Source organism: Saccostrea echinata, unplaced genomic scaffold (assembly GCF_033153115.1).
Source record: "Saccostrea echinata isolate AGI-Se365-2 ecotype Australia unplaced genomic scaffold, CSIRO_AGI_Sech_v1 ptg000009l, whole genome shotgun sequence".
In the NCBI taxonomy this organism is placed as follows: Eukaryota; Metazoa; Mollusca; class Bivalvia; order Ostreida; family Ostreidae; genus Saccostrea; species Saccostrea echinata.
Genome location: NW_026889758.1, coordinates 52608340 through 52632434, shown reverse-complemented (window position 1 = coordinate 52632434; position 24095 = coordinate 52608340). Strand labels below are relative to the sequence as shown.

The 24095-nt window shown below is 32.8% G+C and overlaps 1 protein-coding gene across 2 annotated transcripts in view; it reads right to left on the bottom strand.

Moving 5' to 3' along the window:
• LOC133183093 (small conductance calcium-activated potassium channel protein 2-like) overlaps positions 1–24095 on the bottom strand; it is a 58773-nt gene that overhangs the window by 20931 nt on the left and 13747 nt on the right. For both annotated transcript variants that reach the window (XM_061318039.1, XM_061318040.1), the window contains exons 2-4: positions 19365–20640; positions 6673–6768; positions 2841–3259 (exon numbers count right to left, since the gene is read on the bottom strand). In XM_061318039.1, coding sequence (XP_061174023.1) covers positions 2841–3259; positions 6673–6768; positions 19365–20240 — 1391 coding nt within the window. In that variant the 5' untranslated portion in view covers positions 20241–20640. The remainder of the gene's footprint in view (positions 1–2840; positions 3260–6672; positions 6769–19364; positions 20641–24095) is intronic.

The window sequence follows — 24095 nt, the reverse complement described above, 5'->3', positions numbered from 1 at the left end:
CTCGCCCTTCTTATAATGAATTTTTCTCATTGATAAAATGCTTTGGCTTTGCAATTGTCAATATCCTGGCTTTCTAAGTTTTTAAAATACATACAATTGTAATGTTGATTTAAAAACGAGAGTTGTTTGTGAAGAAACAGACGTCTTCTGATGTGAGACTTCTGAAAGAGTGAGACAGGTAACGAGTCTTTAATCCCTTCTTTTTTGGGGGTATAGGTAAACAAATTCAAATTAATTTACGTTAACGAGTTCTATTACTTGCAAATATTTGACACAGTGATATCCATAAAAATTTATTAAGGTACATTTATAAACTTATTTGTTCATTAAATAGTGTAATGTACTGTTACTTTATTTTCAGGCATGAGGAGGGCCACATTTCTTAATCACTGACTTTTTATAATACTATTAATTCAAGGCATACTTGAAAGGTTTTAACGATTGAAGGTGGTTTCTTTATATTTGGAGAAATAAAAAATAGATCCATGGTCCACGGCATTAATTTGAGTAACATCATTTTACTGACAACTGAATATGACAGCAAAGTTCTTAATTTTTAGAAACTCAACACTCCATATTCCATCTCAAGTTTAAACGTGTGATACTTATCAAATGCAAGACACATGCTTAACTTAAAATGTTGAAAAATCGGTACATTTCAAAGAAGACCTTTCAAAAATAACGCAAAAACTTCATATATGTGATATACTTCTTAAACTGCATGATACTGTCCCTCTTGAGTCTAAGCACCAAGCCCCTCACACTCTTCCGTCAACAATCTTAAAAGTTCAAACGGCAAAAATTTAAACAAGGTTATTTGGTTCCAAAATATTTTTAAATTCCTATCTTGGAAATGCAGTTCATATTTAGTTGTGGTATTTTTCTTTTTAATTACATTGTATTTTTAAATGCATTCTAAGGATGTTTTCCTTCTCTATGTTCGGTCAATGTCCAAGTCCCAGAAAATAAGCATTTTCTTAAGTTTCATAAAAACATCCGGGACTATTTCTATACCAACTTGATTTACAGAAAAGGAAATGGCCGATTAATAAATAGTCTTTGTAGCTGGAAATTGTTTCAGGCTAATGAATGTTATTTAATAAGTCTGGCAAGTCTGAGAGAGCAATTTATGGAATCTTTCCCTTTTGTAAACCATAAATAAAATTACGCACGAAAGAGTACTGATGATCCTTTTTTATCTTTTCTCGTGTAAAGGCAGCGATATAATATTTTAAATTTATTATCCGTATTAGATTAAGTCTGTTAAGTTCGTCAGGAATTTGATGCTTTTTACCAAAAATAAAATTTGTTGATTTATTTTTATTCCTGGCATTTGAATAAAGGAAAGATTTGACATTTTTTTTTTGCAAATCGAAAAACTAATGGAGTCTTAAAAACATCGTTCTGGGAAGATAAAAAAATTCTCCATTGACTGAAACATCCTATCGTAAAGCATGGAATTTTAGCTGGAAAACGAATTTAAAACTCTTAAACTAATAATATTTTGAATATTTTAATTCCAACATAATGTCTAAATAAATTTCAATGAACAGAGAAAAGTATGAAAAGATAATACTTTACAGCTTTGTCTATAACGTTAACAATTAAATACCCATGAATATATAGCAAAATCCTTTGTTATCCGTGACGATATACGCTGGAAAGATAATAGAGACAAAACAGCTTATTAATGGTTACATTTTCGTGTAGCTTGCGATAAGTTACTTTTTTTTTTAAAGTTTGACCAAAAAAAGTTTTAATATACGTGTTGTCATGACCGGCAGATGCAATCTAGAAAACCCACGCACTTACTGTTCCTCAGCACGCTATTGTCTCTTCTAGATTTGAATCTGATATTAGTTGCTATGACAACCGTTTTAATTCCTATAATGTTTCTCAAAAGACGGTTATTGCTTTTTTTCTCCTCTATAATGTAAGAACAATACATAAAAGTCAAAACCCCGCCGGTATCAATGTGCAGTTATTAGAGATAATAAAAAGTTAATTTTGAATCTTTATTATCAGAGATTACAAAGAGCAAATGAAAATTTTAAATCAAATAACAACATAAAATTACCCCCAAAATTTTTTATTTATGATTCTTTTTCTAGGCAGAGTTTTGATTTATATTCCTGCAAAAAAAGTCGAAAGTTTATACATGTAAATGCATACAGGAATCCCCTCGCCCGTCTGTTTGTAATCGTGTACGGGTCATGACTTTGTAATGGAGAAATACTGGTGGTTCAAACATGTTTGTGAACATGTTGACACATGACCTTGACCCAAAGTCACCTGAGCAAATTCAAGGTCATTGAGAGAAAATAATTTTAACACAGAAAAGGTTATTCGTACTTACATGTAACCCAAAATAGCTTCCGACCAAGGATTTGATGACCCATGGTTATTTGACTTGATGCCATGGGCATAAAAATGCGAAATACCTGTTCCGTCTTTAATTTCATATGAAACAGTGTAAAATATGCAAACAGAAGGATGCAGACAAAGCGGCATTATCAGCGAGGGTTTAGGGGATCACTTAAGATTGCAGCCCCCAAACATGGAAAGGATTAAATTTTCATCAGCAAGTGCTTCAGACGACCTTAAACTTATTATTTATACCTCTAAAAAACGTTTCCCTTTTCACTCATTTCTCCCCCTCCTCTCTCTCAGGGGTTCACTTTTTAAAAAAAAAATTCCTAAATTATTTAAATATTGTACAGGACAATAAGAACAGAACGTAGCTTAGTATTTTTATTTCAACTTTGACATCCTCTGACTTCTATGGGGAAAGTTGTATCCTTCACTATTTTTGACAAGTGTTGAATTTTTTTTATATTTACCTTTCACAGGCACGTAGTAACCAGCTCGTGATAATCCACATAGAGAGAGTAAACACCAGCATCACAGTCCCCGGACAAATGTGCATTAAAGTCTTTAACACAAAACGAGTATCAAAATTAATCCTATTCAGCGCACCTATACTTCTTGAGGAAGCGTCTGTAAATAGTTTACTATGAAGTAACATAACTCTGGCTATGAGGTACAATCTCATAAACATGGGAATAGAAAGAAGTATATCCACGGGGACGTCTTCCTCCACCACGGATGCCCCGTCGTAGATTTCTGTCTTCCATATGAAAAAGAATTCCCCGGGGATTGGATGAACTGCGCAGACAAGAATTTCAAGGCCCAGTTGAAAACAACGCCTCCAAGAAATGGCGATCCGCCAATCTTCCACACAATTGTCGATGGCAAACAACTGTTAAAGAAGGAAGATTAGGTCGTATGAAGAGTTTGAAAACCTTATTTCTTCGTCTATAGCTTTAATTTAGATATGTTTGAGTTTTTATATTCCTAAAACATGTTTGTGTTTCCTTCTACAAAAGGACAAATATCTTAAACATTGAAAACCTGTAATGCAAGAAAAAAAATTACTGTATGAGAAAGTGTGAACTAGATTATTCTTCTGTCAACAAAATTATTATTCTACAGACATGTGTTTTCATGTAAAATTCATGTAAAATTTCAGTCTGAAGAGTTCATTTATTTAATAAATATAAGGCAGGTGCCTGCTATTGACACTTGTCCATTAATTTTTCTCTGAAAATAATTAGACCATTGTTAATAACAGAGACCATTATATTCCTGTTGCAATTACTGGATGATATTACGACCAAGATTGTACAAAGATGTCGATCGTGGGGCACCGACTTTAGGGAAATTACCGTAAAGGGTTGTTCAGTAAATGCTCACTTTATTTCCAATCGATACAACCTTGTTGTAAAAAATTGCCTTTTTTAAATAAGGCACAAGCCAATTGGGTTTCCTGACAAATTAAGTGTCATTTCTATATCCAGTCTTTGACCGAGGTATCTAAATAAGAAATACGAGTGTCAAGTTAATGACCAAATTTTAGCATCATTGTACGATTCTTGGTTTGGCGAAACATTCATAATTGGTGCCATTCGGGGGATGTTTACAGTATATTTGTTTCAAGGGCTATTTTCGTTCAAATCTATATATTACAAAATGGAGAAGCTATTAAGTGTATTATTATATAGAGTGTCAAATTTAAGGCCATTCTAGTTTATTTTTTTTTCTTTCAATCATGTAAATTAATTCATTCACTGATATTATATACAGTTCTATCAGTACCAGTTAAAACCAGGATCAGCCCTGTGGATTTCAATAAGGACCAATAATATGCTCATTGATCAATATATCTGGCCAAAGAAATCTCGCTTATCACCTTAACAGCGGAAGTGATCTAATCTAGAACCAACATCACGTGATTACCTTTATGAGTTATTGCATCCTACTAATTTAAAAATAAAAAAAAATACGTCCTCCTATTGACAGTCTGTAAACATAGTTTCCCGGTTTACTTTTATAATTGATAGTAGGATAATAAAACTGTGTATATAAAGAAAAGCAAGAAAGTCAAAATGGGAAAAATTGCAACTACATAGCAACGTATATATAATTATAATTCAAAAGAAAAAACAAAATAGAGAAAAAGTTCATTAAGGAGTTTATGGAACTCACATATGTAGGACTCTAAAGTATGATGGTCTGCGCCAAACCCCGATGGTTTGGCGTCGGAACGGATGACGAAATCCGATGGTCACGTCAGAGTACGATGACTCGTTTCCTATGAGACGCGTTGCGCGAAAATGCGATGTCTGACACGCCAAAGTCCGATGGTGCAGAGAAACAATGAACGTCTATGACGTCACAATATTCCGACGCCCATCCTCGACGTTGTTGTCTGGCATTCAAAATTAAACAATAAAGGACTATTCTTCGAGTACAATTTAATTGATTTTGCTTATTATTTGAACTCACATGAAATATAAGGTTTAGTACTTGCACCCCACTAGACCGATAAGGATTAGTTCTTGCACACTATTGAACTAATTGTGGGAGATATTCGCAACCATCCGAGAGATAATTTCAGCCGGGTATGACCTCGTACACTATTCCAATGAATGGGGTTATTCTACCATCCACCAAAAAGACTTAGGGTACGTCCTTGCACAATATTCAACTGATTGGTGTTAGCCTCTCTCCCTCCCAGAATGTTACGCGCTTTTCGACTGTTTAGGGTTAGTCTTGCACCCATCACAGGGATTAAGTCTAGCCTCGTACCCACTTGAGAAATAAGGGCTCGTGATACAATTATATTTTTCCTATTCTAGTAAACCATTTCGCTTTGGCGATCAAATGTTTTAATATTCGTTTGTTTTTATTCAAAACTTTCGGACCTTGAAATGACGAGGCTTCACGACTTAGTGCAAAAGCACTATGACGTCATAAACGGTAATTTTATCGCACCGTAGGACTTTGGCGTGTCCAACCATCAGAGTTTGGCGCAAACCATAGGGGGTTTGGCGTGACCATCGAGTCCCATCGCACTTTAGAGTCCTGCATATATATGTGTGAAAAGCATCAAGAGTACACAAAATAGCACAAAAAATGTGTTTACAATGGAAACACACACACAAAAAAATACAAGGATAGCGCAAGTTCATTTCAATCATTTGCATGTTTTATGTGAGCTTGTAAAGTCACGTGATCTACTTACTTTAATCTACCCAAGTAAAAATGACGTCAACGAAGAGCATTTCCAGAAAGTACAAAAACATTACGCCATCAATAAATAAATTAATCATATTCAGTGTTATCTTGAAGTTCACTGTCAAATAATTTCCTTGTTTGTTTTTATCAAATTCAAATGTTGCAAACATCTTCACTATAATAAAAGTTATATATTTATTTGTCCTAAATACGGAAGCTAAACAACAAAGGAGACTGCTAAAGTTTCTAAAGCACTACAAGCAAAATGAAATTATATCGTTGAAAACAAAATAGTTAATGAAAAGCGATTAGAAATCTTAGCTTGTAGTTATCATAGACAAAACACTTTTATAGCGTCTTTATCTAGTACTTCACAAATGAAAAAAAGATCTTTTTTTACATTGCCTCTCTATTTTAAAAGGCCTATCTGCCTTCCCACACTTATGTATAAATTCGCATTTTAAACAATGGGTAGATAGGTTAGGATATAATTTTATTTAGTTTGGAGTTGTTTTTTTTTTAAATGGCAATATAACTTTAAAGTTTTCAGAATCAAAATCAATAGTGCATGAGAATCAGCAATAAATGTTTTGAAGTCTGCAGGTGCAATTTTTTTTTCAAGGTCAGGAGAAAAAGGGGAGGGGGGGGGGTAAGTTGGACTTGTAAGTAGTGTCCTTTATATAAATTTTGATTTTGTGCAAAATTTTTATATTTTGCATAAGAAATATCTTTTTTTTTGTACAGGACAGTAGACATATTCTTCAGTACACTAGTTTTGAAAGAACCTTGCCAACATATTAACAGATTATGTGATTAAAAAACTAAATTGTGCTTCTGAATCACCAAGCTTTGGTCACTAGGGTTATAAGTTTCTCTTAAACCGGTGGAATATCTGGAACTATATTTGTCTTTGAATTTTGTTACGTTTTTAACAAATTCTTTGGTGATAAAAACGACAAAAGAAAGATCAACCATACATGAATCTTTAACATATTTTGCATTTGAAAGAAATCTTGTTATAAAAACTGTGGTCCAATAATCATTTCGAAAAGAAGTCGAACTATATAACGTTTAACCAAAGTTCTAAATACATACCTGGATTTCAACAGCATGGTAAGCGAGTATAAGGCCAATCAAAATAAAAGTGGACAGTGAAATGAGAGATTTCAACACCAGAGAATAGTAAGTATCCTGAAAAAAGAAAATATTTTTACTTCATATTGTTAAAAATTAATGCGGTAACAGATCAATTTTTGTAACCTCATTTTTATTTGAAACCAGATAAAGGCTGTATATTAAGCGTTAATCTCAGATCGTAAAACATAAACCAAGGAATGCAGAAAAATAAATAAGAAACAAATTTGCGTTGATTCTGAAAATAAGACATTTAGCAGTTTCTTTTTTATTTATTTATGTACAGAAACAAAGAAACTAGTATAGCGTCTGTTAGAACTATCTTCTTAGGAATTTTTCTTAATGTATAATTAAACAGTATGAATTCAATCGAAGATCAATAAAACACAAGCAGAGTCTTAAGTTTAAAAAAAATTGTTGCAATCTGGATATGAACAATAAAAATAATGCACTAATTCCAAAATTACTGCTTCAAAATGATTCCAATAAATCCATTTCCTTTATATTGATCTTTGTGAGAAGCCTCGGAATTCTCGGAATTTTTTTTTTTTTTTTTGGAAATAGTTTGGATCAACACCAAACAGTGACCGATTCTAGATTTAATAAATTGAGACTCCGAAAACTCTTTGAGGCCTTTTTATTAGATCTAGACGTCTTTTAATTAAATAACATGATAACCATTTTTACTTGAAATATTGCGTGTCTCAAATTGAATGGCATGATTGACACTAGCCATTTAAAGAAGGTTAAAACCAGAAATAAATTTCCTGACCCCGGTACTTTCTGTAATTTGCGTGCAACTACAACACATGTCGATTTCTTATTTGACCTTAGGAAGATTAATTTTGGCTTCAAAAGGATTTTCCCATTCCATGAAGGAAACGAACATGCTTCTTTCTAATATGGTTATTACATTTACGGATTTCTAATCACAGAATAAAAACGAAAGTAGGACGAGGCACGCAGACGATTGTTTGAAACTTAACCACTTGATGTTGGCAACAAATTGGGCTTCAAAGTATTCTTTACAACATAAATTACCGTTCAATTTGTATTGATTTGCCCAAGTAGGGTTTAATAAAACAACATTTTTAACGCCTAAGAAATGCATTTAGGAAAAATAAAAAAAATATATGTGCGAAATACAAGTAAACATATATATCAAATAACAACAAAAGAGGTAGCGATTCATTGAAGCATTATTGTCATCTATATATTAAACACTGAATTCTCATTTCCGCTGGTACGAGCGGTACCGAGGACATGGAACCTTTTGTGTATTACCAAAAAAAACGACATTTTTCTTGATAACTCGTACCTGAAAAATTGAAAACGAGTCAGTCGAAAATCGAGTTGACTAAAATGTACCTAAGAAAGGTCTTGTAGCTTTCTCGTACATGTATTTCCTAACTAATCAGACTCGTTTAAATCTTGTACTGTAATTGCTTTGTACCTTGTAAGTACCTCTAAACAACATAAATACCCCCCTCCCTTTTCAAAAAAAGGGAGTAAGACTGAAAAAAAAATCAAATACTGTTAAACTATTTCGAGGTCATCTGTGATTTTAGGCATTATAAAGATACCCGATATAGTTTAGAATTAAAAAAAAAAAAGGGTCTGACAGACACAGAGCAACATTAGAATAGCTTCAAAGGACTTTCAACTGTTGTGTTTTATCTGATAGCTTTACAGCAAGGTACATAAACCTTTCACAGTCAACGTTATTTAAAGTGTAGCCAAAGGCAAAATCACAGCAGCTATAGGAGCGCACTTTGAAAACAGGGCTTCAAAAATGGCGTTTCAGGGAATTGAACACCTAAATTCTTCAAAAACTTGTAACTAATAAAATTTGTAACAATTACGTCTGTTTTTTTTTTCAAAGACATACATGTACAAAGGGTAGGGTAATAAATTTACGAGTAATTAGAAAAAAGAATGTTCTTCTTCGTGGAATGCGAATAAAACTTGGACTAAAATCTTTAAAGTAGGAAAAAAATGAAGAAGCCAACAGAAGTAAAGGTAACTGCTCTAAAAAAATCATCTTGATAATTGTTTTAAATGTTTTCTCAAAAGGACCACAAGAAAACAAAAGAAAAAATGGCAAAGGCTTTAATGAAGTTAAATATTTGATCTCAGGCGGACAATAGTTGTACGTGCGTCATACGGCGATGTTCCAATCAAATAAAATGCCAATTACAAAATTAATATTGAACTACTGGACAAATATTTCATCAACTCAGCAAAGATTATAAAAGAAAAAAGGAATTTTCCAAGTCAGAGTCCATCTTTTTATCGAAGAACTAAAGTCAGATTTGCCAGAAATTAATGGTCTCAAAAGAGTATTTACTAAAGCTAAAAATCTATATGTTTGAACACAACAGCAGCTGTGTCCTGTACTGACTTCTCGATGTATGATGATATATAACATATAAATTGTGACTGGTGATTTATTTGATGTATACATGTAGATCTTATAATACCTGTTAAATAATTACAAGAATTTAGATTAATTTGAAATGAATAATCGGACTTACAGAACTATATTTTGGGATAAATTCATTTTAAAAGATTTTTAAATAATTGTACTCTGTACAAACACGAAGTATTTGGATTATGCCATACGATTTTTTTTTTGGTGATGGCATTCAAATTTTCAAAGAACAGTTTAAAATAGATTGGATATTTGATCATCTTGTTCAAGCCTATCTATTTTTATATTCTTTCTGTATCATTTTTTACTTTTACTTTGTTGTAGTATAATTAGATTCTGATGTTAAATATACTCACATATCACTTTAAGGTTTGTCGCTATCATTATTGAAAATATTTGGTCTACATTGATCTTTTCTATGTTTGAAATTCGACCGTCTTTCTATGACTACACTATGAGCCAATGATGTTGCATTTTCCTTGATATAAAGACTCGGGGTGTTTATCGCAACTCTTGAAATATATGCCAACAGATGGGCAGAGTTTATACATATTGTTCTTCAACAGACGGCATCTATCAATATAAAATAATATAACCTAAACAATAGTAATAGAACTTCGTGTATATTTATGACAGCAATGATGAAAGGGTTTCCTCCAATAAGGAAATTTACAGAAAGGGATTTCAAAGCAAAATGTTCATTTATTTCTAATGTGACACGATCTTTGTAGAAGTACACCATTGGAGGTCATTTTTTTCCGTTTGTTCTTCTGTTAAATTACAATGTTGCTAAATGGCATTTGTCTTTTTTATTTGTCAATAATAACAGTAACTTATATTTTACACATTAAAAGTTCAATCACTCGCAAACTTAGACAATAATTGGCAGTTGGCAAATTATTTATTAAATGTACGATCAGAATTGACTTTCAGCCACATAATTGCATTAGATCATTTTAAAGCGTTAATTTAATTAACAAAATCATAACACTGCTACTCGCCTCTGTTACAGTTTTAAAATAAAATTACACATCTATATATTGTACTATATTGTACTTAAGGAAAGATTTCATTATGAACCAAGGGCCACCCAGAACTTCCTTAAATATAAAAATATATACTTTAGACTATTAACCTTAGTATGAAGCATATACAAATACAGTCAATAGATAATCAACTCTGATATGCACCCAGTTCTTTCGGTCGATAGATCTCGTATTAAAGCACATTATGCGAGTTATCATGAAAACGCGATACACAATATGCAAATGTTTAAATTCTATTTCAGAGATTAATTAGAGTGTTTTTGCACAACTATTATAAGATTTCCCCGGGGGTGGTTATCCCACAACAACCCAGGTTCAAATCGATTCTAGGTGATAAAGTGCTAAAATCCCATCATTAGGAAAAAAGATAAAACACACTGCATCGAGGGCTATTGATTATGAACTTGTTGCCATTTTGGTCAATGTTTAAGTAATTTTTTATACCCATTTATATGAAGTCGTCGTAATTCATTTAGGTTTTGGCAGTCGATGAATCGGAATTGGTTATAATGGGAATTTAATGAGTGGCTCTGACAAGTATTGGTGTAGGCAATATGTTGACGAGAAACCATCAGATAGTCCACAGTCGGTCTCCTCAATCAAATATTAATCGTCCATAAAAGGTGTAGACTTCAGTCTCTAAAGACCCACTCTATTTTAAGCAAGATTCTGAAGCAGATGAAAATCGATATACCCGCTCGCCTGTGTCTGTTTGGGCTTAGCGCGAGATAATGGAAGTCAAGAGTAGCTCATGACAAATACTTGTAATCACTCTCAATCATTTAGCGCCATTGAATTCTCAATTAATGATTACAGAGCTCCGTTCGCTGTGTGTTTGACAGGGCATATTGGAGGAATGGGGCTCTATTAACATAAATCCGTCACAGTAAGAAATTTCTTTCGCTTGAGACAGCTTGGAAGTGTCGCAAAAGATGTCCGCAGATTTAGTTAACACCCAAGTAACTGATATTGATTTGCAATGTAAACACCTTTTTTTCTCATAAAAATTACTGTCACATGAACCGACATAATTTACAGAAGATTTATATAAACTATTTCTTACTCCTATATAGAATTCGATTTATGATTTTATTTATTTCATTCCTGGGACTTAATCAAATTTGCCAATTATTGGATGGCAAAAAATGAGTATGTTAAAAGTAAACAGAGAACCAAATTGATCACCCTACTACCTTATAACATACCTAATCAGGGTCTTTGAAGAGGATTAATTTAGATTCAATTAATAGTTCAAGTCAAGCGTTCTTAGGTACACGAAGTTAAATAAGGCATACAACGATAATTTCCTCCACAGTAGACTTCAATGAAATTGAATCCGTGTTATTGGCAGCATTTAATTCAGGAAACCTCCGATATTTTAGAGACGTGAATTGTGTTAGACATAAATAGGAATCTATATTGTAAAACTTCATTAAGTCTCCTTTTTTTAAAAAAAAGGGGGATTGTGATAGACTGAAACTATAATCTGTACTGTGAAACGCCATTAAATCTCTATCTAGTTCAGATAACAGCATTTCATAGACTCTAACCGGGATATGTACCGTCAGACGTACTTGTAAATATTCCTAGAAGGCATGAAACTGAAATTTTGACTGGCTCCTCGTGATTAATAGATTCAATGTTTGCTTTCATAATCATACAGATAAAAAGAAATGTGAAGTTTGGTGTGTTGAATGTTCTACATGTCGTGAATGTACTGTAGGAAATAATCTTGTTCAATAAATTCTGTGTTGGTAATCCATATTTTGTTTTTATTGTGTAAAAATGAAGATCCTGAAATAAATCACACGCTGAGTATAATTTTCAAACCATAAAATAATGTTTACATGTATTTATCATGCTCAACAATCGTAAAATCAAACACTTTATCAATACTTGAGAAATAAATCACCGAAATTCCGACCGTGATTAGTAATCCTCATTAATAACGACAGACCCTAACAGACAGACATAATATACTCATAATGTGTGTTTCTCAACGTCAAAATATTTGCACGTCCAATATCACTACCACAGCAAAGAAAATTAAAATATAATGTGGATGATGTAAAACTAAAATATGCACACTTAGTGTATTTACTTTCGCGGAAAAAACCCCGAAAACGTTGCACTTTGTGAACTTAGAGTTCAACATAAGGTGAAATGGATGCCAAACTCGTAACCCAAAAGATGAGAGCTTACAGAACCATTATTACGAGGTTTGATATTGGAAACTAAAATGATTGAGGCATGTGCTTCTGGGTAATTGCCGAAATAATGAGGGTTGTTATTACATTGTCAAATTGACTACAATATGCAGCTTTAATTTGCATAAAAGCCGCCATGGAATCATCCTCGTTCTGAATACAAGTAACATGTCCGACTCCCCCGCAAGTGCGCAGCTGTTTTTTAGCATTCTGTCATTGACCTAATTTCTATCAGAGTGTATGCCTGTCTGATATTAAAATATGCAAGTGAGGCTGTGTCCGTTGCACAGTTTTATAGCACCCGGGTGCTATGTTTCGTCGCATTATTATTGTCATTTAAGGTTTCCTTCAGTTTTTCATCGTCTTAAGTTCTGATTTAATAACTAAATAACATAGCTGAGTTTTTAAGGACATGTCTTGGATATTTAAAGTATTTTATATATGGAGAGAGAGAGAGAGATGGAATGTTGGAGTTGTCAATCAAACAACTCGTTTTAGAAGGTTTCGTATGAAGATTAAATGCACTGCTTGTTATTGATATTGCATGACAAAGGATTCCAAAAGTGGGATTTTCCAAGGCCAAATAGGAAAAATTTAACCAAGACTAGGACCTGAAGAGTACTAGACAAACAAGAAATCGGAGATTGAAAAAACATGGAACTGCAATGCGTGAAAAGTATTTTCTTATTTGTTGACTTTTCTTTAGACAGCCTTAGACAGAGAGCTTGTGAATGTGCGCCATGTTTAAAATAAATAGAGCATTTTGGTAAAGTCCACTCCTAAGTTCCGTCTTCAGTTTAATAAAAAAACAGAAAAGACGTACATGTATATCACATTTACTTATCATATTAAAAAGATTTTAAAAATTCTATTTAAGTTGGTCATGTTACGTGCAATGCTTGCATACGAGCACAGGACTTTGGTTATTCTCCTATATATATCAGTGATTCTGATAAGTTAATGAACTTCAAACAGAACTCCATTTATATTATTTAGATATAAATTTATATCACCGATACTTAATTCTAAGCTTGAGAAAAATCTGAATAGCCCAGTCGTTTCAAAGATAAAGATGTGTAATTGGTTATTAAATATGAATGCAATCTGGAATGAAATTGTTATTAATATGTGATCTGTAATATATAAATGGACAGTATGATAGTTAAATATAATTTAATCGTTTGATTGATTATATGTTGTTTAACATCTCATTTGAGAATTTTTGATACATATAGAGACGTCACTTGCTTTAGGTGAAGTGTAACAAATGTTGACCTATGCATGGGGCTTTCGGCCGTTGCAGTGAGGGATCATTATCGTGCCAACGCAAAGAAGTGATGAGTAAAAAAAATACAAGTGGTGTATTTGATTTATTATTATAAAATGTTTGGTCTTGTTACGACAAAATCGAATGGTGTTTCACCCAGATTCCACTACCAACCTCTCTCTCACATCCCGACCGTCCACCGTTCGCCCTTTTGTCCCTCGGGTATCTATTGCAGTTTCAATGCCAAAACTCTTTCTACACAGATGAAGAGACTTGTGTTAAAATTCAATGTAAGAAATGTCTACATTGTAACTGATTCGGAGAATCGCATTTATTCCAAAAAGAATCAAGCTTAGGGCAAGGATTATATCATACATGCATGTGCATGATTTGAGGTACTTTATATGCAAGAACTATTGTTTTCTCACCTTAAAGAACATTGGTTCAAAGAAGTCCATCAATATTGCAACAAAGGTAGAACTTTCATGTACATGTACTAATATGCATAGAATTGCATGATGAAAGATCTATAATTATTTCACACATGCACTTTTTAGTGGTATTTTATCTGTCTATATGTCTAACCTGCAACTGCGATGTTCAAGTTGAACTATAAAAAGAAATCAAAATCGAACCTTGATATTGAAGCCATTTGTTTGAAATCAAGTCTTACTACCAATAAATAAATAAATAAATAAATAAAAACTTGCAAGTGCATTCACTTTCTTAAAAAAAAGAAATATATGTTTCTTTATTTAAAAAAAAAAATAGAAATTGTCTTCCTTTACAAGAACCACAAGTTAGTACTCTTCCTTGGTTGATGACTTTTATAGCGATTGTTTTGTCGCAGAAGAATGTGGATGCTGTGCATGTTGTACATAAAAAAATAGCTTAGTGTCTGCATATCTTCAAACTACAAACCACCAAAGTAAAGTTTAATAACCTCGTGAAAGATGTGTGTTTGTACCAAAATATAACTCTGAATGGATGCAGAAGGGGGAACAGCAAATGACGAGGAAAATGGATAAACTGTACCAGAATATTGAAGTATCAAAGGCAAGAAGACAAAAAGATGAGGTAATCTTAGAAATTAAAAAAAAAACTTTTTATTATTAATCCTATTGTTCTAAGGATCAAATTTGAGATTAAGTAAAGACATACTAGAAAATGATTCACGTCCACGTGGTATAAAGAATGCTTGGCACTTATGTAATTATTTTGACATTGTCCAGTTTAAGTTTACTTGCTAGGGAGAGTAGTTATAGGCCACAATGTTGAAAATAGGGGCGTGGCCACTCACAGATCCAGAAAATACACAAAGTTTTAGAGTTTAATATATCCAATGTTTAGTTTAAATTAGCAACGTTTGCAAAACGGGCCTATTGAATAGATGCTAATAGATTTCTTTTTAAATACGCATGATTAAACCATGTTTTAGCGATGCATCAAACGTTCTGATACTTTAAATTAAAAAAAAAAGAGTACATGAAAGAGAAGAATCCTTCAACTTTAGTTGAAAGAGAAAGGCTTCAAAAAGAGACTGATCTAAAGGGCAACGGTTCACATTTCACTTACTAAGATCTGGTTCAGCATTATGTTTGGTTCCTTCTCTAGACCTATATATCTTTGAGAACATCTAAAACAACCTTTATAACTTGATTACACACGCCCTCTGTTCACACAATTAAGGACTTGATAAATATCAGGTGATTAATTAAGCGGTCTAAACAATAACGAATCGGTTAACACATAGCATTCAATGATCGTACATTCCATTAGAACGGTTTGGCATTGTCAGGGTACAATACAAGGTCAAACTCTATTGTGTAAGTTTCATGTACCAGAATTTTTTCGATAAGAGAATTTCCGTGGAATAAATGGATAAATATTGTCCAGATCAAGTAAATATTCACCTCACGTAAGGGACGTGAACAGTTCAGTGGAAGTGACGCATTAGATGTCGAAAACTATATTGTTGTCAAATTGTGTGATTGTCGTAAAACTGTGGCACCCAGGGGATACGGACTTACATTTGACATCGATTTGCTGAAACTCTTTATATGAAACACCACATAAAACAATGATATGATGAAAACTCATATTATGCATCTTTATCTAACAAGGAACCGGGTGGACGATGTGAAAATAATCGTGTTGATGATGGATTACGTTATTGTAAACAATGATTCACCGACTTATATGTAGCCAAGAATAGGTCATTGTTAAAGTAAAAAAGTATTTATTTATCATGTGTTTATTAAGTTTATCTTTAATAACAGCAGTAGTGATGTTCTAAGATATAGAATATTTTGATTCTCAGGAAACCTGAGCTTTGTTTAAAAATAATTGTTATAAAATCGGTGTTCTAAATCCACTTTGCAAAAATAAATTCAGTAAATTTCAAAGTCATAAGATGGTCCGATCCTCAGGTTCTGAAAATCAGCTTTTTAAGTAATTGAAAATGCTCACAAAAAAGTCTCTGATTTCACATAGTAACGTGAATTTACCCATGGAATTTCTTCAAAGTTCATCATTATAGTTAATCATATTATATACTAGGGAAAATTATCATATCTCAAATACATTTTCAAGAAATGCGAATAAAAACACCAGCTATGTATTTTCTAATTGGAAATTGATCAACAAATATAATTTAGGATAGAAAAATATATGTATCCAGGCATTTGGAGAAAATTGTATCTTTTTTATGCTTATACGGTATTTAAGTTCCTCTTTTTACTTCAATTGTCATATAATACATAGTGTAAAGAGCTTGTGCTATCATTGCTAGACAAGACAGATCACATCTAATTTCATATCATGCTAATAAGCAGTCGTATCTAATGCTAGACTAAAGGGAATTCAATTTCTCTATAAAAATGAATTCATTTTTTTCTTTTATGGGGTACACGTCAATTTTTTACAAGACCATTTCTAAGACATCAAAGAACCTTGAATCATATTAAGATGCATAAAATGAAAATTGTTGCACTAAAAGATATCAATTTCAAGCTTCATTTTGAGACTTTTTAAATAAAATAATAAATTTATGAGTTATCCTTCCTGGCTGAGGATCGGATGTCCTTAATGCAATAGCTTTAATTTATGTACTGAAACATGCAAAAAGAATTACTTGTGTCTCAAAAAAAAATGTTCGAGAAAATTTCGTGCAGTTTTACGTTTGAGTGAGAATATTCTACAAAATATATTTCAAAATAAAAGAAGTGCAAGAAAAATCCTTCATGAGTCTAAATTTTTAAACTTGCAAAAAAAAGTATGGAAGGCCATTCTAAAGTTTATGTCTTTAATATGTTCGATTTCAAATACCAATGCTAACCTAGTACATGTAACCTGTTATGCGCGCCCGGTCGACCCCCCCCCCCCTTTTTACACACACAGAGCTGATAATACTCGAAAAATACTGAGAATGAAAATAAAAATCAAATCTACTCAAAAAAAAATCTTATGCATGAACCACCGATTTTTGCCTTTTTCTGGTCGGGTTTTAAAAGAATTATGACAAATTTGGTTGCTTAACATGGAAAAAAGAGCGAAAAGCCCTAACTAATAATATGTACTTTATTCTATCAATGTGTGAACAATGTACTTATTTTATAACTATGTTCCTAAAATGTACTGTCTTCCATAATTTAATAAAATCATTTTAAATATGGATTCTTCGATGAATCACAGCCACATTATTGTAATTCATTTTGAAATCTTCCTCAGACAGCGTGATAATTATTGAATACATATGTAGATGTTCATCATATAATACTGTTAAATATATTTTTAAATTTTCTTTGCGTTTAGCAGAGAGCAGATCATGGTTGGTCTGAACTTGGTCATGCAGTAATGTACACTACTGCGTTTTTTCCCAAGTCCCTCAGCACATGAAATAATGCACATCAATTTGTCGACATCGCGAAGTTTGAATGCGTTTAGGGAAAAAATGAGCATAAATAATTCAAGATTGTTTGAAATTGTACCGCATATCCTGAACTAAGACGTAGCCTTGGACTTTGTTTTGCAGAAGGGAAAAAAGTATTGACGCTTTCAGTTCAATTCATCTTTCTATGACTTTAGTCCTAAATAGTAAATTATTCAGTAATGTTGTACAGTTGACTAATTGCTTTGGTTTGCCAAAGCTACCGCCAGTAACCTCGTTCAAATGGTTACAAGTTTCCACAAAAAAGAGTAAAAAGATTTATTTGAATGTCTTTAAAGAAACATTTAAGTATTCACCCACTCGTATACAAATGTTTAGAAAAGAGAAAGTCACATAGTGTACTCTTCATGTATAGCCGATTAGTTTCTTCAATCATAGCATTATATGAAAACAAGATTAGGTTAATTCTATACCAACAAAAAATGCTTCTTTTTATAACATTACAAAACAAAACTTTACAATTAATTCACATATGTAACTTCATTAAACAATTGCTGATGTTCCATCCAATTTGACAATGACAAAACATTCGAAGCGTTCAATATGAAATTTTATTCCGTAATGGAACCCAATACTGTTTCATGTCCTGCATTAAAACAATTGACCCGTATGATCAATTGGCAAGGCCTATACGATTCTTCTATTAGCTCCGGATTTACATTAAAACAGTATTCATTAAAACTAATCAATTTACAATCCTCAAAGCCGACTTTTTTTATTTTCGAAATATCGAACGCTAAAAGTACAAAATAATCATGAGACAAGATAGTGCATGCTTTTCACCATTGCTTTTACTTTTTCAACGCTTTATGAATGTCTCCCCCGTGCTACCTTACGCAGAGTGTTTTTCACCTACAATGTCGCCATCAGGAGAACTTGATCCGTGTTAATTGGTTTGATGACGTAGAACACAGAACTCCCGTTGAGCTCCACGAGCCTAAAGCTCACTTTTTCTGATGCAGCAACTGCGTGCAGTAATTTGTTTTTTTTAAAGTGCATTTAAGTAGTGTGTGTGTGTGTGTGTGTGTGTGTGTGTGTGTGTGTGAAATAGTGTGACCAAACATTTCTGGGTCTGTATTCTGTATGACGACAAACTGTTTTACACGACATGACATTACTAGCTTTGGTGTAAACAATAAACCACCGGAATACCCTGTAAACTTCTGTTCACATGAAAGCTAATTTTAGACATGTTTGCCTAGAGAATGATGGATTGATGCAGTGAACATTGTACCTACCTAACGAAGAACACCTGATTGGAAGGATTTGGTGCACTTACCTTTTTTTCATGTTACCGTCGTCATTTCAAAAGATTGCATAGTAATTACAAATGTATGAAATGATATGATAAAATATGTGTCTGATATTTCAGAGCGCTATCAACAGGTCTTATAACGGATAGCTAATTATATGAAATGCGACACTCACAGATATAATAAATATCAAATAGCATGACAAACGATGAAGTGATTTTCGATGTCTTCAGAGATGAGTTACAATAAGTATCGCCGAGATTGCAAAGCAGGATTTATGCCAGTGGTTTAGTCATTTACAATGGGTAATTGCTCAAAGGGCAATTATTTTGGTGTAGTATGCTTTGTGCACGGAAGCTGTCTACGAGGTAACGTGGGGGATCTCTCTACTTATTTATTACTCATCAGTTACCATTACAAATGTTCTTTACTATTATCCAAACAATGTTTTCCACAAGAAACATTAAATATTGCGAAATATGATATACAAAACAACCCACCTTGGTGTAAACTTTTGCCATAATAAGTTCCGTCTCAAGAATCATGATAAGAATTCCGGCCATTCCAAGAACGAGACAATAATCCGAGATCTTCCGTCGACGTTCGTACAGGGATTTTCGTTTCCCGAGTCTATATCCCACATTGGGTTTACTGTCTTTGTCCTGTTTATTTTCCACATATTTCCCAGAGTCGCCTTTGTCCACTAAAGCTGTCCCGGCTCCGGTTTCGTCATTAAAACTCATTTTGGAGGAAGTGGGAAGGGACTGCATAGAGGTCGGCTTCTGTAACTGTTTGAACGAGCCAATGGCTCCATTTACTCTCATTATATCGGCACCAATGTCCGAAATAATGTTGTCTTTTGTCGATTTGTTGTTATTTCGCGACTCTTCTTTCCCCCCACCATCCTCCAACAATACGCTTCGCGACGTATCCTCCTCAGCGATGATGGCACAATCTATTTGCGGCAACCGCGTGTGTGGAATGGAAGTATTTTGAAGACTCATCTGGGAGCTTTGTTTACCCTTCTCTCCCTCTTTTTGACTGCTATGGTCAACCCTGTCTTTTTTCTGACCTACATCAAAGCTATAATTTTGTAATTCAATGTCAGGAGAAGAATATGCCTGATTGACTCTTCCGTCAATTTCTCCATGTTCTTGGAATTTTAAATCCTGTAAGTGTCGAGCATTATGTTTGTTTTCTGTGACACTTTCTGAATGTTTATCGAGGTTGTTCGGCAATGAATTAGGACGTTTGACATTTCCACTGGTTTCATCGTTTGGATCCGCGAATGCTACTGGCACTTGGTGTATGAGCTGCTCCGTAGAATCAATACGAGTTTTTTCATTGGCTGGTTCAACCATGACGAGAGCTGACATATTCAAATACGAAGGAAAATTCAATCAAAGTATCGATCATAGAGCTGTCATTCATTCCAGGTACTACGGGGAAAGCGTGACACCAAAGATGGAACACATATCAGGCATCACCATCTCACAGTCTTCTCTCTCCATCAGCCTAATTAATCACTTTTTTATTTATTGGAGAATACCTATTACATCTGAACACATGTAAACACTTTATTATGTGAATAATTACAGTATATTATCGAGCTGCCAGGCTGCACGTTGTGTATTGCTCCAAAAAATAGAATAGAGATGGTTACATATGATGGATGCGCGTGAGAAAGAAGACACTAAGAATTCGTCAGCTTGTTAGACGCCAGGGTTTGTTGTTGAAAATCCGCATTAGAGTTATGCACACCTAGCTGGATCCCGTCTACAAAGGAAAACATTTACATAGACTTAATTCTTCTTAATATCTTGCGTCATCAAAGGATATACTAGAATATTATTACAGTTAATTTACTTTTACATTTTTCATATCACTGGCAGAATTGTATGTGTTATGAAGGTTATGATAATGTTTAAAGTTTGATTATTAGGACTGAAAGTTTCTTTTTCTTAAATCTATTCATCAAATAAAAAATTACATTATCAAAAATCACTACTATTATAAACAAAGTCTAAATTTATCAATGGAAAATGTACATTGGATAAACTGTTATGAAGCTTAATTTAACAAGTAAATATTGTTAAAATAAATATGTATAACAAAGTAAACTTTTGATTTAAACGTTTGACTGGTCCACAGAAACAATCGGCTTTCGATGCAAATTATAATTATCTTAATCCATTAAAAAAATTAGTCAATATTACATGTACTTTATATAATTGTTGTCGTGTTAGGTGGTTAATTTTATACATTTATTGCATGATAGTGAGGGAGACATGAAGATTTCTTCGCCCATGAAAAATCATATTCCCTGAGGGCAACGCCCGAGGGGAATATGATTTTTCATGGGCGATGAAATCTTTATGTCTCCCAAACATTCATGCAATAAATTGTTTATTATACCGAATCAAGCACAATGCAGAAAATCTAAAGAAAATCCAATGATTAAAGTAAACGAAAAATATGAAACAGAAGTAAGTTACACCACTAGTCGCGCTTCATTAAAAAAAAAAAAAAAAAAAAAAAAAAAAAAATTCCTCCGTGAAAAGTCAGTGTAATTTACACACCAGTAACATTAAAACCCCATCCATGAAAACACTTTTCTAAATATTTACATTTTACACGTTTAAATTGACGCAATCAATCAACGGTATAAACAATCTAACTGAGTAGTAAACTCAGTTGCCGCATTGTGACGTCATAATCGTGAAACACGAAGTTTTGTTGCAGGGCAAACACGACGGTCACGTGACTGTCTCGGTCAATCAGGTTCTATTTTACTAGTAATTATTTATATGAGGTATAATAAGATTTGATATTGACCAGAAAAAATGTTGACAAGGCGAACCATTTACAACGTTATTTCAAAAGGTATCGTTTGTGACGTCACAAGCACCGCTGAACACGCATTACTAATTGTCCGAATACTTTATTGTTTTATTTTTGTTTATTCTTATAAAAATATTTATATCTTATCTTTCAATTATAATCACAGATAATCAATTATATTAAAGACCACCCTACCCTTTACTTCCCCAACAATATAACCGTAGTTAATTGTACAAGAATTTACAATCTTATAGGAAGAAAAAATAATAAAAAATATTACCAATCATTTGACGATAAAGACAATCTAAAGACTGGTGTTAAAAATTACTTGTACGTAAGAAATTGATAAAGTAATATTTCATACACAAAGGACATATATGAATATTAAAGGTATTAATGCACGCTTTTGAAGATTACATAGATGGATAACGTAAATTGTTTCAATCGAATCAGGCATTCAAGGTATTTACTCTGTGGAATTTCTTAAAAACAACCGCAGACCAGCCTTCAAACAAAGTGCCCAAAGACACAAGAACCCTTCTACAATAATTACCATAATTACATTAACACATCGTAATATACCATACAGTTTTTTTCAATTATCTACGACTCCCCTGGGAAATTTGGTGCAAAAGCCATAAAACAAAAAAATCATAAAAGAGGTCACTTAAATTTGTCACGGAGAAAAAGAATTTTTTAAATTGTATGCAAGCAAACGAAACGATGAAAACACCATTTTCCCAGCCACCTGAACTTTTTTTGCTCACAATGACTGGTTTTTGAAATACTAATAAGTTGAATATTGAATTAATCGCCTCTTGATCAAATCCCCCTGCATTTGTATTATTAAATAGACGATTTCATATGATATATAAATGTTTCCTTAAAAATAATGTCCTTTTTCACTTCTTCTACCCTCTCTCTCTCTTACATAAAGAAAAAGATAAAAGTCAAATTAAAACTGAAGTCTAGATATGCGGCAGAACAATATTAGACCACAAATTAACTGAATAATGATAATAATATTCATAAAGAATCGTCTAGCATGCGATAATTTTGTAGAACAGCTTTGTAAGAAAAAATATACTGCTGAACTGATTTTGAATAATTTTTTTAAAAATTTTAAAATAAATATCACGACTTACCAGAATAGTGTCTGTTTTGTAACTAAGGTCCTTAAAGATATCAGTTAGGTTCTACATTAGCCGGAATATAATACCGTATCCGTTTACACAGTAGGTCAGGACAGGGGACGTAAGCATTAATCCTCAAGCATTATCTTGATTAAAAACGGTTCATCTTGGCATGATTTTAAATTTGATACTAGCTTCTTAATTTTCCGATTATGACTACAAAGGTTTGTCGTGTATTGTGAAAAACCGTTCTTCTGATGTACATTCCAAGTGTATCAAAGGTTTTAAAATACATAGATCATATTTCGATCTTAGTAGAGTCATCAAAATTTAGTTGTTTTATAAAATTTATTGTTAGATGTCCTGTAGATAACAGATTTTTTATGCTCGCATTAATCATCGATTGTCCAATTCTCGTTTATCATATTAACTCAATTTTACGTTTTTTCTCAAAGCAAGGGTTACTTGGATAAGTTTGCAGGGGGCCACAAAACCTTTCAGAATGATGTTTGAAATCTTCGTATTAGTAAAACAATGAATTTATCTGTATGTCATTATTCATAACGAACGTCTTCTAGTAAAAAAATCTATTGCATGTTTTTCATTTTTCTTAGAAAATATAATTGTACAATAATCTTTCACTTTTATATATAAAAATGCTTATTTCATTATTTGATTCCTTTTTGTTCTTTAATTCAATTTAAAATTTTTATACTATCCGTACACTAAATGCTTTAAACTGTTTATCCACATAACTCAAATGTGTTTGGTGAGCTCTCTCTCTCTCAATTTCAAAATAATACGTTTTACCGGTAAATTTCCTCGAAGAAAAAAAAAATAACACCAACGTTGTCTTGCTCTAGTGTTTAATTTATAAGTTTGGGGACGCAGGGACATTTTTTAGAGGCATTTTGAAAAAAGCTTTTGAGTTTCTTCGTTCAATTATAACAAAAAATGGGAGGCTGGGACTAACGGAAAGAAGTATTTTGTGTGATGCACAGCTAATATATCTCTATGTAGCAACATGTTTGTCAAATCAACTCCCCAAGAATCGAAATGTGGGCCTACAAGGTGGAAAATACCATTTTTCGAAGTAAACCTAAAATGCGCGGGGGAGTTTTTCACTCTTTATACACTTGATGGTTTTTTTTAACATAAAAAAGGTTCTTGGAGTTTTTTTCAACCCCTTAAAAATGACATCTACAAAATTTCATATCTAATAAAACTACAATCAAATGCTCAAAACTTCACATACAC